At 39.3% G+C, this 14,918-nt stretch overlaps 2 protein-coding genes across 6 annotated transcripts; one reads left to right on the top strand and one right to left on the bottom strand.

The window, feature by feature from the left end:
• Nucleotides 1-1,577: 1,577 nt before the first annotated feature.
• On the bottom strand, nucleotides 1,578-3,282 carry Spcs1 (signal peptidase complex subunit 1). The gene is made up of 4 exons (XM_026388599.2): nucleotides 2,911-3,282; nucleotides 2,553-2,612; nucleotides 2,383-2,469; nucleotides 1,578-1,962 (listed from the first exon to the last, which is right to left on the bottom strand). Exons 1-4 carry the CDS (start codon nucleotides 3,121-3,123, stop codon nucleotides 1,837-1,839), a joined length of 486 nt encoding a protein of 161 aa, XP_026244384.1. The 5' UTR covers nucleotides 3,124-3,282; the 3' UTR covers nucleotides 1,578-1,836.
• Nucleotides 3,283-3,370: 88 nt separating this feature from the next.
• Nucleotides 3,371-14,911, top strand: Glt8d1 (glycosyltransferase 8 domain containing 1). Of its 5 annotated transcripts, none has more exons than XM_026388571.2 (10): nucleotides 3,371-3,604; nucleotides 8,654-8,707; nucleotides 8,797-8,895; nucleotides 11,337-11,550; nucleotides 12,943-13,060; nucleotides 13,425-13,509; nucleotides 13,807-13,919; nucleotides 14,180-14,346; nucleotides 14,452-14,564; nucleotides 14,713-14,911. In XM_026388571.2, exons 2-10 carry the CDS (start codon nucleotides 8,692-8,694, stop codon nucleotides 14,901-14,903), a joined length of 1,116 nt encoding a protein of 371 aa, XP_026244356.1. In that variant the 5' UTR covers nucleotides 3,371-3,604; nucleotides 8,654-8,691; the 3' UTR covers nucleotides 14,904-14,911. The 5 variants fall into 5 exon arrangements, with proteins under 5 accessions (XP_026244356.1, XP_077652337.1, XP_026244355.1 ...); XM_026388570.2 differs by lacking the exon at nucleotides 3,371-3,604 and adding an exon at nucleotides 3,617-3,709; XM_077796211.1 differs by lacking the exons at nucleotides 8,654-8,707; nucleotides 8,797-8,895.
• Nucleotides 14,912-14,918: the final 7 nt, after the last annotated feature.

Here is a 14,918-nt window from a genome sequence, read left to right as displayed (position 1 = left end):
TATTTTGTTAATATGGTGCTGAGGATTGAACCCAATGCTAGGTAAGCCTCACATGTACTAGCCTAACCTCTATCTCTTGGATTTTTTTTCCATTATTGGAACGGTCCTATTGGCATTCAATAAAGGTAAATTGTTATATGCAAAATCACTTATCAAATATTTCAGCAAAATTTTGCATGGTTCAAAATATGGTAGCCACTAGCCATATATATATATATATATATATATATATATATATATATATATATATATATAGCTATTAAGCCCTTGAATTGAGGCTAGTTTGATCAAGGAACCGATTTGTTAATTCCGGGTCTTTGTTACCATGGAGCCAATGTTCTAGTGAGAACAATTAACAAATATATGTTGTGAGATATATTAAACGTCATGCAATCCAGCAAACTAAGTAGGTATGGCAAACTACTGTGTTTCAGATGGACAGTAGGGAAAGCTCTTTTAGATAGTGACATCTGGTTAGAGACCTCAGTGAAAGGATGAAAGTAAGTTATGCATTTGAAGGAAGACATTCCAGGAACAGGGAACAAGAGGAAAAGTCTTCCCATATAGCCTATTTGATCTGCCATATTCTGAAAGATAAAGTATTGGTCTGCAGTTTTGCCAAACTCTTGTATATTTAAGTGTGGTTTATATACTTTACATCGTATTCAATGTATATTAAGTGACATCTTGGCAGTTACCATATATCCTTTTTGCTTCAATTATGGATTTCAGACTCTTTCACTGTTAACCTTGCTTTCTACTTATATCTGCCCAATATATCCTTTGTCCTGTTTTCAAACTTTGGAATTCATTTTTGAGACCATGAGGTAACTTGAATCTGGGAGCTTCTAACTAATCACATTTATTATACTTAATGATGTGTTTGTTCTTATTTCTGTCTTAATTTCCACCCCCCTCATTTTTTTTTTTTTGTGGTAATAGGACTGAACCCAGGGGCTTTACCACTTAGCTGCATCCCTATCCCTTTTTAAGACAGGGTCTCAGTGACTCAGGTTGGCCTCGAACCTGTGATCCTCCTATCTCAGCCTCCTCAGTAGCTTGAAGTAGTTTGTAGGGTACATGACCGTGTCCAGTGATTTTTTTCTTACCTTAAAAAAAATATTTAACTCATTTTTACTGTATTATCTTTGATATTTTCTTAAACTCATAATTTGAAGTCCTATGCCCTGGTACTGAGAAATATAACATTACTTTAAATAATCTTCCTACTGCCATTCCCACTTTAGAAGGAATTTATAGCTTTGTAGGTTTTCACTTTGGTCCACCTTTAAGTAAAATAGAGATTAAATGTTTTCTGCTTAACAACAGCTCTTATTTTAGGGCTACTAAAATGTTCATTTTGCCACAGATTTACATTAGAAAATCTTCAGAAGGGTTTACTATTGTTAAGAATAGTAAACTAAGAACTTCCAGCTACAGAATATGGTGCTTATATTTTTAGAACCATAACTTTAGGTTTTACTAATAAACTTGAAGAACAAACAACCAATGGCCCTTTAGACATGGGTGAGTTTTAAAAAGTTTAACGACTCAATGATTATAAAACTTCAACAAACTGTACTTTTATGAGGCATTTATTCATTATTTATGCATACCTGAAAGAAACACTGCATACTTTTGTTTTCTGTTCTCCATTTCAGAATAAGGTAAGGTCTAAAATATTTATAAACCAAAACACAACTGGGTTAGAAGTGAAATATAAATGACAACTAAATCTACACCCATCTGTGCTGTAAGAGCATAGGTGATTTCAGCTCATGTTTGCATATGAAAGCAACTGGAACAAAAGCAGGTGGTAAGTCATGAGAACCCAAATCAGTTATTTTTAGCATGCCTCTTAATTTTTCTGTCCCCTGTTTTCTTGTCTTCTGTGCATGAGTCTTGAACAGGTAACCACTTGAGGGGATGTCGGCGATAGATGGGCCATGGAGGAAGTGTCAGCTAGGCCAGAACACAGAAAAATGCATAAATTATATGTATTAAAAGTTTAAAAGACTATTTTTATGTATAATGCCTGGTTCCAAAATAACGCCTATTCTAACCAAGGCAACAACTGATATTCCTGTAAAAGTTTTGAGTCACACTGTCCAGACAAGACACTATAAGGAAGCAATGTGAACACTGTGCAAAATTCTTGCTAGCTTTGACTCTTGCCTGAAGTAGCTGCCAAAGGAAGATGTACCTTTGTATGCAGCTTACACAATCAGACACTACTTGACATTCCACTTTTTCAGTGATAGGAGAAACACTGATGGGAAACATGAAAAAAAGAGTTGGTTGTGGTTCTCAGGGGCAATCAAAGCAACCCAACTCAGAAAACTTATGTTGCTCTTAACATTCAAATATCCACAAATTTCTTACCAAACAGGAAAAAGCAAATCCGGCCATAACTATATAGACAGTCCATCCGAACTGTTCAGCCACGTACCCGTAGATAAATCCAACTATCTAGAGACAAACAAAGTATATTAAATACAGTCAAGCTTGGGAGGGGGCGACTGAAAAAGATTAAATGTAAAACCAATACTTACTGCAGAAAAAAGAATAATTCCCTGAAACATCTGTTCAGCTAGCTTCTGGCCCTTATAATCCTAGAGGTAACGGAGAGGAAAAAAAGGAATTGGTTCCACCACCGAGGAGGTACACTTGGCGCCCGGAACTCACCACTTCGGCAAGGGAAACACTAAGATCAGGGGTTTAAATTTTGAGTTTCCTGGGGGAGCTTGCGCGTCCTAACGGAACACCGACAAGGGAAATCCTTTTTGAGGAAGGGAAGAGGACCCGAGAAGCACAATTCGCGAAAGAGGTTGGAGAGTAACCCCTTAGGCTGTGAGCCGCTCAGCACCGGCTTTAGCGTAGCGGGCTGGGAATCCTGTGGCAGCACCTCACCATCTGTGTGGGCAGCGAGCTCAGATGTTCCAGCATGGTTGACTCAGTAGGCGGAGAGCAGAGCGAGAGCGACGGACACTGAAGCGCAGCTTTCAGAGTCTGAGGACGTGTGTCGCCCGGAGGGCGAGCAAAGCCGCGCTGTGTGATGGCCGCGGCCCCGGAAACGGATGTGTCCGCCGAGCCGGGACAGACCGTGGCCCCGCCCCGCGGCATCGCTAGGTGACTGGTGCCTTCCAAATTGGCCCGGCGCACCGTCCGCGAGGACTGAGGCAATGGCCGGGCTGAGGCATTACGCACCCGAGAGGGGTTCGCCGTCAGTGCTGCTGAGTCCCGGGAACCGCAGCTCGGGCGCGGCAAACTGTCCACCGCGTCTCCCCGGCTTAACTGCTGCCGGAACGCTCCGGGTCTCCATGGCGACGGCCTTTTTTCGGCAAGGACCCCGGCGGCGGGGCTGTCCCACGGCGCCTGCTGAGCGTGGCGCTCTGGTGGTCAGGGCCGCTGGCCAGCTTGGGGTTGTTAGACGGCGTGGCTGCCATCGAAGTCGTGGGTCAGCGGGCAGGTGGACTTGACCCGGAGTGCAGAACACGCGGGCAGCCGGACGGCGGGCTAGGTCCCGGGGCCTGCGGTGCGGGCGCTGAGCTGGCGGGGCGGGCCGGGGCGCGGGCGTCGGCTCCTCCTCCTCCTCCTCCAGTAGGTAAGCCTCGCCTAGAGCCGCTGAGGGGCACGACTGGTCGGACCGTCTTAAAGCGGCCTGGCGGGAACCCTGGAGCTTCACACCACCTCTCCGTCACTCCTAACCGTAAGGGGCCCCTGATGACCCCTAGAATTTAGTGGAGGTAGCCGGAGCCATGTCCTCCAGAGAAAGGAAATTCCTTAGGAGTGGTACCAGGTTGTGGGCCGCCCCTCAAATAGCATGGAAAGAGCCTGCGCCCAAGGGGACCTAAATTCGGCCCACTGACCTGCTTGCGGGCTTCATCTGCCCTCGCAGACCCAAGCTGGGCCCGCCCTGTAGAGACCGACCAAGGGTTCCCGGGCTCCTCCAAGGCTGCTGGGTATTTCAAAAGCTTGGACCCTCCCCCGTCATTGAGCACACGACTGACGAAGCCCAAGCTCTTGCCTTCCTAGATCCCCAAATATGTCACGGTATACTGCCACATCATCCCAGAAATATATGACAGATGGCTTAGCAATGGGGGAAAGAGGTGGAGGACATGTGGCAGCCCAGGGAGGTGCAGATCAGCGTGGGGCCTGGGAGGTTCCATAAATGCTCAAAGTCAAATTCCAGCTCCCCAGTGAAGGGTTAAGAGAAAGTGGCTCTAGATACTCACTTTCTGCCCTTTCTTTCTGTCCTTCAGTAAATGGTCTCTTTTGACACTTTCCCAAGCTCAGAAGGAGCCAGCGCCTGTAGCCGATAGATGCAGAGAAGGGCAAGAGTTAAACAGGTCTTTTTAAGAGTTAAATAGCTCCCTCTATTTCTCAGTGTATTTGAACAATTTCTTGTTCTACGTTTAAATAGAAATATCTCTTTGCGTTGTGTCTCTTCAAGTGCCTGTTGTAGGATGGCCATATAGAGATCTTAAAGTATTTGAACTATAAAGATAAAGGAAAAAGAAATTGCCTATTAGATTCCTTTTGAGAGAGAGCTCCATTGGAATCCCATGTTTTTCCTTTGTTGGAATTTTTTTTTCATGATTTTTACCAAAAAATGCTGTTTCTTTCTTGAGCAGAGAACTATTCTTGTTCCCAGATTAGCAGGATACTTAGACATCATATACTGACTACCATTTGCCAGGCATAGTTTTTTAGGTAGCAAGGATATATCAGTAAATATTTTCATTATGGTCCCTGTTTTCATAGAGCTTACATTCTAGTCAGGAAAGACTGAATAATCAAACAAACAAGACAATTTGATAATTAAGGAGGAAGAATGGTGTGAACTTTCCTGATGGCCTCTGAAGGGATTAGTAAGGGGTGAGGCGGTCAGAAATGACTAATCTTTGATGGCCTGTACCAGAGTTTTTGTTTTTGTTTTGTTTTGTTTTTGCCATACTGGGGATTGAATCCAGGGGGCACTTTACCACTGAGCTATATCCCCAGCACTTTTTTATTTTGAGACAGGATCTCAATAAGTTGCTGAGGCTGGCCTCCAACCTGTGATTCTTCTGTCAGCCTCAGCTTCCAAGTAGCTGGAATTACAAGTGTGTGCCACATGTCCAGCTCAAAGCATTTTGAATGTAGGAACAAAAGTGTGATTTGGAGGCTGAAAAGGAGAGTATTGTGTGCAAGAATGATTCCCACTATTATGTATAATTATAATAATGTACTAATTAAAAATTTTAAGAAACAAAAAAAAGGGGTGGGGATGGAGCTAGAGACTAAATCCTTTTCAGGTGTTTAAAGTGAAGAGAGGCAGAAAAATGGGCCTGTAGGTCAACTGGGGGCTGGGGGGTGAGAAGATTGGTGTCTTTTTTTTTTTTTTTTTTTAATAACTGGAAGATACTTGAACATAGAATGCTGAGAGGAGTGATCCACCAGAGAGGGAAAGAAGTTGATAAAACTACACCAAGAAAATAATTATAGGATAGACGATAGACAACACCAGTGGAATGGACTTTAATGGAAATGCTTAGGCTATAGTGACAGGAGAGATTGAAAAACAGGAACAGCATTGGAAGTGTGCATATAAATGCAGGTTGCTGGCAAGTAAACTGGCAAAGTATTCTTTTAAGGTTTCTTTCATATTTATGATACCTACCCTGGGATTTGTGTGGGAATAGGGGTGTTTTATTTATTTATTTATTTATAATTTATTCTAATATGACAGCAGAATGCATTTCAGTTCATATTACACATATATAGCACAATTTTTCATATCTCTGTATACAATGTAGAGTGACACCATTCGTGTCTTCATACATGTACTTAGGGTAATAATGTCCATCTTATTCCACTGCCTTTTCTACCTCCAACACCCCTCCCTCCCCCTCTCCCTCCCCTTTACCCTATCTAGAGTTTGTCTATTCCTCCCATGCTCCCCCATCATCCTCTTAGGTTGTTTTATTTTTATGACTGATTTTTGAAATTTGAAGATTTATTAATTTCTAATTGAAATTTCTAAAAGAAACATTAATTTTTGTTATAAACAATGGAATATTACTGATCAAATTGTACACAGTTGTGTACTCTTTCAAAAATATAGCTACTATTATACATCCAGATTAGAAATACAATTTTGTGAGAAGTCCTTTTAAACAAATCAAGGAAGGTTTATTACCAGGAAAAGAAATAGGGATCAGACATATTCTTATGATAACTGGCATTTTGTATATTGAAGAGTTTTAGGAGCAAGTGTTTTCTGCCATTCTGATCTATTTAAGTAATTAAATACTTTCTGAAATTGTTTTTCTTGTGTCCAGATAACTGAAATAGCACAAGTACATGTGCCTCTCAGTCCGCATACTGAGCTCCCTTATAAGTAACTTGTTATAAAAGTTGACATGGTAACATATTGTCCTTTGTACCAGTAAGTAGCAGGGAGATTGTTTTATCCAGTCTAGGTAGAAGTTGGCTTAAAGTAGGCAGATGCTAGGTCTTTATCTGAACAGCTCCCAATCTGTCAGCTTCTGTAAGTAAGGCTTAGCCCACAATGTGATAAGAGACATAGCTTAGGGTATATAAGGTGTATTCTTTAGAGAAGATGTTCATTAATATACTTCATGTATATTGTCCTAGAAAGAAATGGGTGTGTGTGAGCATGTGTTGTTGTTCTAGATTGTTCTTTAGGAGTCTCAACTACTTTCCCCCAAATTTGTAATCTGGCCTGTGATTCCAGTTTTTAAATACTTCAATATATTTCTCCATTTTTGAAAGGCTTTGAGAAGTCAACACAGTTTACCTATGATGAAATTAATTCAGACTTTGATACTTAGAAATGTTTCAAAGTGCTTTGTAAAATAAATTGCCTTATGTAAACACAAGGTACCATATTATTGGTGAAGATGAAGTTAAAAAAGAGTTAAATGTAGAATCACAATATCCTGGATACATAAAGTCTGTCTTAATGAAACATTTCACAGAGATTGTTGTAAAAATATAATTGTTTAATAAATTTAGTTTCACCTACAATTTTGTTTCCATGGAATTATTTGTTTTGAAAAATTAAAGGTGATATGAGCTGGGAAGGACTAGCCAGGTGAGAATGACAATATTGGATACCCTTTTTTTTTTCTTTTTTAAAAATAGTTTTTAGTTGTTGATGGACCTTTATTTATTTGTATGTGGTGCTGAGAATTGAACCCATGCCTCACACAATAGGGGGCAAACCAACATATATGCCCAGAAAGAATCTCTCTCATTTTTTTGGTCCGTCCTTCCTTCCTTCCTTCCTTCCTTCCTTCCTTCCTTCCTTCCTTCCTTCCTTCCTTCCTTCCTCCCTCCTCCTCCTCCTCCTCCTCCTCCTCCTCCTCCTCCTCCTCCTCCTCCTCCTCCTCCTTCTTCTTCTTCTCTCTCTCTCTCTCTCTCTGTCTTTCTTTCTTGTACTGGGGATCTAACCAGGGACCTTTAACAATGAGCTACATCCTAGCCCTTATTATTTTTTTTAATATTTTGAGACCAATCCTTGATTGGTCATCCTGTCTCAGCCTCTTTAGTCACTGGGAATATAGCCCCTCCCTCCCCCACTTCACCTCCATCTCTTTCTCCCCACCCCCTCTCCCTCTCCCCTTCCCCCTCATATCTTTAATATTTGAGAACAACACTGTAAACTCTCAGGTTACTATGGCACAGAGAACTGAGTCCATATCTAATTTTTTTATTTTCTTTTTTGGCACTAGGAACACTTTACCATTGAGCTACTTCCCTAGCACTTTTTATTCTTCATTTTGAGACAGGATCTCATTAAATTGCTGAAGGTCTTGTTAAGTTATCAAGGCTGGACTTGAATTTGTGACCCTCTTCCCTCAGCCTCCCAAATTGCTGGGATTACAGGTGTGTACCACCGTGCCCAGCAGCCCCTGTCATATTTAAGAAGGAGTTTTAAGTGTAAATTCATTCTGAAATGTTTCTATAGTGGTTAGACACTAGGAATTCTTTTTTTTTTTTTTTTTTTTTTTGTACCAGGAATTGAACTCAGGGGCACTCGACCACTGAGCCACATCCCTAGCCCTATTTTTGCATTTTATTTAGAGACTGGGTCTCACTGAGTTGCTTAGCGCCTCAGTCCTCCTATCTCAGCCTCCTGGGCTGCTGGGATTACAGGCGTGTGCCACCACACCCAGCTAGACACTAGGAATTCTTTTTTTTTTTTTTTTTTTTTTTTTGAGAGAGAGAGAGAGAATTAATTTTTTTTAATATTTATTTTTTAGTTTTTGGCAGACACAACATCTTTGTATGTGGTGCTGAGGATCGAACCTGGGCAGCATGTATGCAAGGCGAACGTGCTATCGCTTGAGCCACATCCCCAGCCCAACATTAGGAATTCTTTATAGAACTTCTTTTGCTTTCCATCTTGTGGTGGCATACAGTGTACAAGGCTAAGGCTACATATTTCTAAGTTATTTTTTAGTATTAAGACTACCATAAAGATTTCAGATCCCAAATTTGTTTCTTGGAGACTATGGATTCAAAATGAGTTACTGGCAGAATATCTTATAAACCTCTTCTTTCTACCTGAATAAGTGTTGGCATTTTGATGGCCATTTTCATGTACTTTTACTGACTTTGGGGGCTTGATTTTGTTTTGTAGGGCTAATAACTAGTATTTATATAAGACAGAAGAAAAAGATGTCATTCCGTAAAGGTATGCTCTCTCTGCAAGTTATGTTGTTTTTTTATAACTTAGTCAAAGGTAAAAAAGATCTTAATACAGGTTTTTTCCATCTGTTTCAGTAAACATCGTTATTTTGGTCCTGGCTGTTGTTCTCTTCTTACTGGTTTTGCACCATAACTTCCTTGGACTGAGCAGTTTACTAAGGAATGAGGTTTCAGGTATGGGAAACCTTACAAATATCATGGAATTTGTTGAGGACCTGGAGTTTCTTGTATCTCACATCCTAATTTAGATAAGGAAATGAGAGCTTGCTTCTTGGCTTTAACAAAAACTAGGAAAGACTCGGAATAGGCCTAGTGGGTACTCATTGTGCTCTTATGGTGTCCTCCCATACTTTTCTTCTCCTTGTAGAGCAAGTTGTTAGCTAAGAATTTTATCTGACAAGAATATTCCTTTTCATTAAAACAGAGGCCTTAGAGGGGCCTCTCTGGACTGCCATCTGCTGACATTTCAGCAGGTCAGGGCTTCAGAAGATGTGAGCAGGCACATGACCCTGATATTTGATGCATGATTTGGTCACCAGGAGTGTCATTCTGGTTACTTTCCTTCACCTGTTACTTTAACTTGAGCAACCACATCAGTAGAACTCTAGTTATAAAATAGAAATCATAAAAGCTTATCAGCTAATTTTTTAAAAACCATTGCATAATTACAAGTTATTTTAAATTGCTTGCACTTTTCTACCTTGGTATTGAGGGATGTTTAAGGCTTCAGGGTATTAGTCAAAAATCATTTTTGTATTGCTTGCTACCCACTATAGTTGATTCAGAGGAAGACTATACTAACTTTCCCCTTTCACTGAGTACTTATAGCATATAGTTTTTTTGTATATGTTGTTTTGGTGGTTTTTTTTTTTTTTTTTGGTGCTTGGGATTGAACCCATGGCCTTATTCAAACTAAGCACATGCCCTACCACTGTCCTGGTAAGCATGTTTTGTAATATGTATGTATATATTTATGTATAGTATATACAAATAAAAAGTAATACATGCTTCTGGTGGAAAAATTTTATTAAAAAAGCTTCATGAAGGCAATTTGTTCATTTCTTTATTTCCCATACCTAAGAATGATGATTGATCAAAGGAAGTGTCCAATAAATATTAGTTGAATGAGTGATTTAATTGCCTAGAGATAATTACTATAAACTTCCCATCTTTTTCTGTGTATATTTTTTCCTACAGAGTTGAGATTATACTAAATTGTACGTATGACATGTTTTTCCATGTGATTTTATCATAAGCATTTCACCATGGTGGCAGAAACTCTTTAATATTTCACTTGCATAGTTTACTTGTTTCCACAGGAAATTGTCTTCTTATAGTTACTTCCAGATGATGACCAAATGCATTACATGCAACACACACATATACTTATTATCTGTTACTCATTCTCCACAATGGTATGGATTTGTATGTTTTATTCATGGCTGTATCCCCAGTGCCTATGTATTGCCAATCACATAGTAGATACCCAGTATATGATGGAATAAATGAAGGAATATACAGTCATCCCTCTGTATCCATGGGGGACTGGTTCTAGGACTTCCCAGGACATCAAAACCTTTGGATATTCATATAAGATGGCATAGTACTTGCATATAATGTACACACATCCTATTGTATACTTTAAAGCATCTTTAGATTTAACTTTCTACAGTGTAAATGGTATGTAAATAGTTGTTATACTGTATATTTATGTAGTAACAACAAAAACAAGGCTCTTCTTCAGTATAGTAATTTTTTCCTCATATTTTTGATCTGTGGTTGGTTGAATTCACTGATATGGAACCAACTAGATATAAGGGACTAGTACAAAAAGGCAAGAAGGAAGGTTTACATCATACTTCTGGTTACTGGGAGTTATGCGTTCTGTTTTCTAATTCAATTTTCTACTCCAATCTAGAAGCTTTTTCTATTCAAATTCTAATCGGGGTTGCAGATGTAAGTCAGTGGGAAAGCACTTTCCTATCATGGGCAAGGCCTTGCACTCTATCCCCAGCATCACAGAAAACATTCGGATGGATGCTGTCTCATTAAATTTTGATTTCATGGCTACTTAAATGATTTGTAGTTTGAAAAACATTTATGGTTTATTTCTAGGTTTTCACAACTATGAATAAAATTGTGACTTTCGTGTGTGTGTGTGTGTGTGTGTGTGTGTGGTGCTGGGGAATCAAACCTAGAGCCTTGTATATGCTAGGCACCAACCTATATCCCAACTGAAATTGTGACTTTTGATTACTTTTCAGATTTTGTCCTTAAGAGTGGTGGCAAGGGAAATGATTAGGTCAAAAGCCATGTACTTCTTTAAGGCTCTTGAGCCAAATCACTACAATACATTCTAGAAAGGTGCTGCTACTTTCTTACTAATAGTCTATCAGTGTTGTCAGCCTGATTTTTAAAATCTTCCACTTTTGCAAAAGCTTGGTTATATACAGGAAAACAATTTCTGGGTTGTATACTTCAAAGTTTAATGGGAGAGAATAAGGTAAATTGGTACCATAATATCACCTTACTTCTTTCCTTGTCTTGGACTCTGTATCAGAAGTTTATAAGATTGTGTTTGTATCACAGTGCCTTCCTGTATGTTTTTTTTTCAGATTCAGGAATTCTGGGGCTTCAGCCCATAGATTTTGTTCCAAATGCTCCCCGACAAGCAGTTGAGAGGAGACAAGAGGAGATTCCTGTGGTCATTGCAGCATCTGAAGACAGGCTCGGGGGAGCCATTGCAGCTATGAACAGTATTCAGCACAATACTCGCTCCAGTGTGATTTTCTACATTGTTACCCTCAATGATACAGCAGACCATCTCCGGTGAGCTCTGCTTACCTAATGATTCTGCCTCTAGTGGTGCTCTAGAGTAGACCAGCTGCCAATCCAGGACTGTTTTAATATATAAACATGTATATACACACATGTATGTATACATATGTGGTATATATTTATACAGTTTGGGTTATACACTATAAACTATGGTACATTTTTCCATGTGATTGTATCAAAAGCATTATGTCCCTGGTAGCAGAAATGATAGAGCTATGCCAGGAAGTAAATGAACTATGCACACTGTTAGCTCCAGTTATTATTTTTTTGGTAATACAGCTTTCTCAAAGAAAGAAGCAGTGTTATTTACTGCTTCTTAATCATAAATTCCGTATCTCATAGATATGCTCTGAGTATTTTTAGAGTAGGAAGACACTTGGGAACAATGGCAGGATGGTAGGATGAAGCTGTGAGCAGACTCTGACCTAAATCTTAGTCCAGGGTGGCTATTTTCTCATCTGTAATTTTGGAATGAAAACATCAAACTCAGTATATGGTATGTCAAGCACTAGCACATAGTAATTGCTCAGTAAATTGTCATTAACTATTTTAATTGCTCTGATTATTATTCCAAGAAACAGCTTAACATTTGTCAAAGTTCTAAGACATTTTTGTCCTTGTGGCTTTCTTCATGGTTCATATTTAATGAAAAGTTATGATTTTCTCATATTTGAAAAACTCAGAATCCAACTAAGATATAGAATACTGCATTAAAATAGACTACAGAAATAACAGTGTCTTCAGAATGTTGATTAGGAGTAGACTAGAAAACAATGTGCATTACTTCTTCAGGAAACACTGGCTTTTCTTAAATTACTTGACTTGGGTAGATATATTACTTAGGATCATTACAGTGAATTAATAGTCATTCTATAGATAAAGACTACTAGCTTTCTATATAATTAGCTTTCACCCCATTACACTTTGGCTTATTTTCTTCAGTGTACTTGGAAGTTTAAGAATTAAATGGTTCATGTGGTGATAGGATTTTCTCAATTCTATCATTTTTCTATAGTAGTTTTTGTTGCAAGGGAATTTCCATATCTTGGTTCAGGGAGGGATTTTAGTGGGAATAGACCTTATTTCAGATGATGAAACCAAGTTTCAAAGGAGCTTGAAAACACCCATTTAGTCCTTAGGATCTCTCTCAATAATATTATGTTCTCAGGCTAAGGTTATGGCTCAGTGGTAGAGAGCTTGCCTAGCATGAATGAGACACTGGGTTCATCTTCAGCACCACATAAAAACAAAATGTGTCTACCTAAAGATACATAAATAAATATTTTAAAAAACATTATGTTCTCATTAGGAAAGCAAAGGTAAGGCTTTGTTTGGAAACATCAATATTTAACTTAAATGGTTTCTTGTTTGTTTTTAAATCAGGTCCTGGCTGAAAAGTGGTTCCCTGAAAAACATCAGGTACAAAATTGTGAATTTTGACACTAAACTTTTGGAAGGGAAAGTAAAGGAGGATCCTGACCAGGGGGAGTCCATGAAACCAGTGAGTTCCATGCATCCTTGTTTATACTTGGGAGGATCAGGAAATCATTAGAATTCCTGGATAACTATGGGTTCAGTGCAAGTTTTGCCCAGGGGACCAAATTTGGACAGTTCTAAGAGTCCTTTGGCTAACTTCTGCCAAGGGTTCTAAGAACCTTTATAATAAAAGCAGAAGCCAGGTGTGATGGCAGATACCTGTAATCCCAGCGATTCGGGAGGCCAAGGCAGCCCTGTCTCAAAAGGGCTGAGGATGTAGCTCAGTGGTAGAATGCCCCTGGTTTCCATCTATAGTATCCTCCCTCCCCCCAAAAAAAAGAAGCAAGGCATAGGCACTACCCTATGCCAACACTTCTTTCCTTTTTCAGCTAACCTTTGCAAGGTTCTACTTGCCAATTTTCATTCCCAGTGCAAAGAAGGCCATTTACATGGATGATGATGTAATTGTGCAAGGTACCAAATAATGTTACCATGAGAGCTCTTCTCCAGATTGTGGGCTGTAGTGTTTGTCTTATTCATGGTCTTTTGGGGCTAGGGCTGGGACTCAGTAATAAAGCACTTGCCTAGAATGTGTGGGGTACTGGGTTTGATACTCAGCACTACATCATAAAGGTATTGTGTCCATCTACAATTAAACAATGTATATTATTTATGTTTTTTTTTTTTAATAAAAGGTCACCATAGGGGGAAGTGGAAGAGGGAATCCCAAGGCAACCAGAAATGTTAATCTTAACACCATATCCATTTCAGGTGATATTCTTGCCCTGTACAATACACCACTGAAACCAGGACACGCAGCTGCATTCTCAGAAGATTGTGATTCAACCTCTACTAAAGTTGTCATCCGTGGAGCAGGGAACCAAGTAAATCCTCCCCCTGCCCCATAAAGGTTTAAAAAAGAAGGAGCTCATCCTTTTCCATTGTTTACATTCCCCAATTATTTCAACCCCAACTCAAGCGTTCTTTTCTAGATTTATAGACCTGATAACACAATTTTCTTTGAATATCTGGTGAAATATCAGTATCTAGATCCCATTGCCTTAGAACCTCAACCTTATTTTTATTGGCTAATTATCTTAGAAGTCTTAGTTTAACAAGCTGTATGTATTCCATTTGTTTTTAGTACAATTACATTGGCTATCTTGACTATAAAAAGGAAAGAATCCGTAAACTTTCCATGAAAGCCAGTACCTGCTCATTTAATCCTGGAGTTTTCGTTGCAAACCTGACAGAATGGAAACGACAGAATATAACCAACCAGTTAGAAAAATGGATGAAACTCAATGTTGAGTAAGTATATAATTGACCTAGTCAAAAACTTATTTCAACCCTGAGAATCTTGAGTAACAGAAGTTGGTCAGTATTTCACTGACATTTGTTATTTTTCCCACCAAGAGAGGGACTGTACAGCAGAACACTGGCTGGCAGCATCACAACACCACCTTTGCTTATTGTATTCTACCAGCAGCATTCCACCATTGATCCTATGTGGAATGTCCGTCATCTTGGTAAGTAAGTAATTAACCAACTCCTAAGCTAATAAAGGATTAAGTGTCCAAGGAAGGAACCACCTTCAAGAATTGGACTTAACACTGTTGTTTGGCATGGCATTGCCTTGTGTTTGACAGGTATAATCATTTGACTCTTTCTCTTAAGGTTCCAGTGCTGGAAAACGGTATTCACCTCAGTTTGTAAAGGCTGCCAAGTTACTCCATTGGAATGGACACTTTAAACCATGGGGAAGAACTGCTTCATATACTGATGTTTGGGAAAAATGGTATATTCCAGACCCAACAGGCAAATTCAGCCTAATCCGAAGACATATGGAGATCGCAAACATAAAGTAAACTAGAATTTAAAAC

The sequence above is a fragment of the Urocitellus parryii genome, chromosome 3 (assembly GCF_045843805.1).
Source record: "Urocitellus parryii isolate mUroPar1 chromosome 3, mUroPar1.hap1, whole genome shotgun sequence".
Lineage (NCBI taxonomy): Eukaryota > Metazoa > Chordata > Mammalia > Rodentia > Sciuridae > Urocitellus > Urocitellus parryii.
The sequence above is the reverse complement of the archived record's forward strand: the minus strand, read 5'-3'. Positions and strand labels throughout refer to the sequence as shown.

Bases quoted from the DNA above. Each gene is read 5' to 3' on its own strand.
- Glt8d1 (XM_026388571.2), top strand. The intron at 11,551-12,942 runs GTGAGCTCTGCT...TTTTTAAATCAG, and splicing joins GATACAGCAGACCATCTCCG to GTCCTGGCTGAAAAGTGGTT. The intron at 13,920-14,179 runs GTAAATCCTCCC...ATTTGTTTTTAG, and splicing joins TCCGTGGAGCAGGGAACCAA to TACAATTACATTGGCTATCT.
- Spcs1 (XM_026388599.2), bottom strand. From the start codon at position 3,123: ATGCCGCGGGGCGGGGCCACGGTCTGTCCCGGCTCGGCGGACACATCC. The intron at 2,613-2,910 runs GTGAGGTGCTGC...CGTTACCTCTAG, and splicing joins GCTCGCTGCCCACACAGATG to GATTATAAGGGCCAGAAGCT. The intron at 1,963-2,382 runs GTAAGAAATTTG...GTTCTGGCCTAG, and splicing joins GATTTGCTTTTTCCTGTTTG to CTGACACTTCCTCCATGGCC.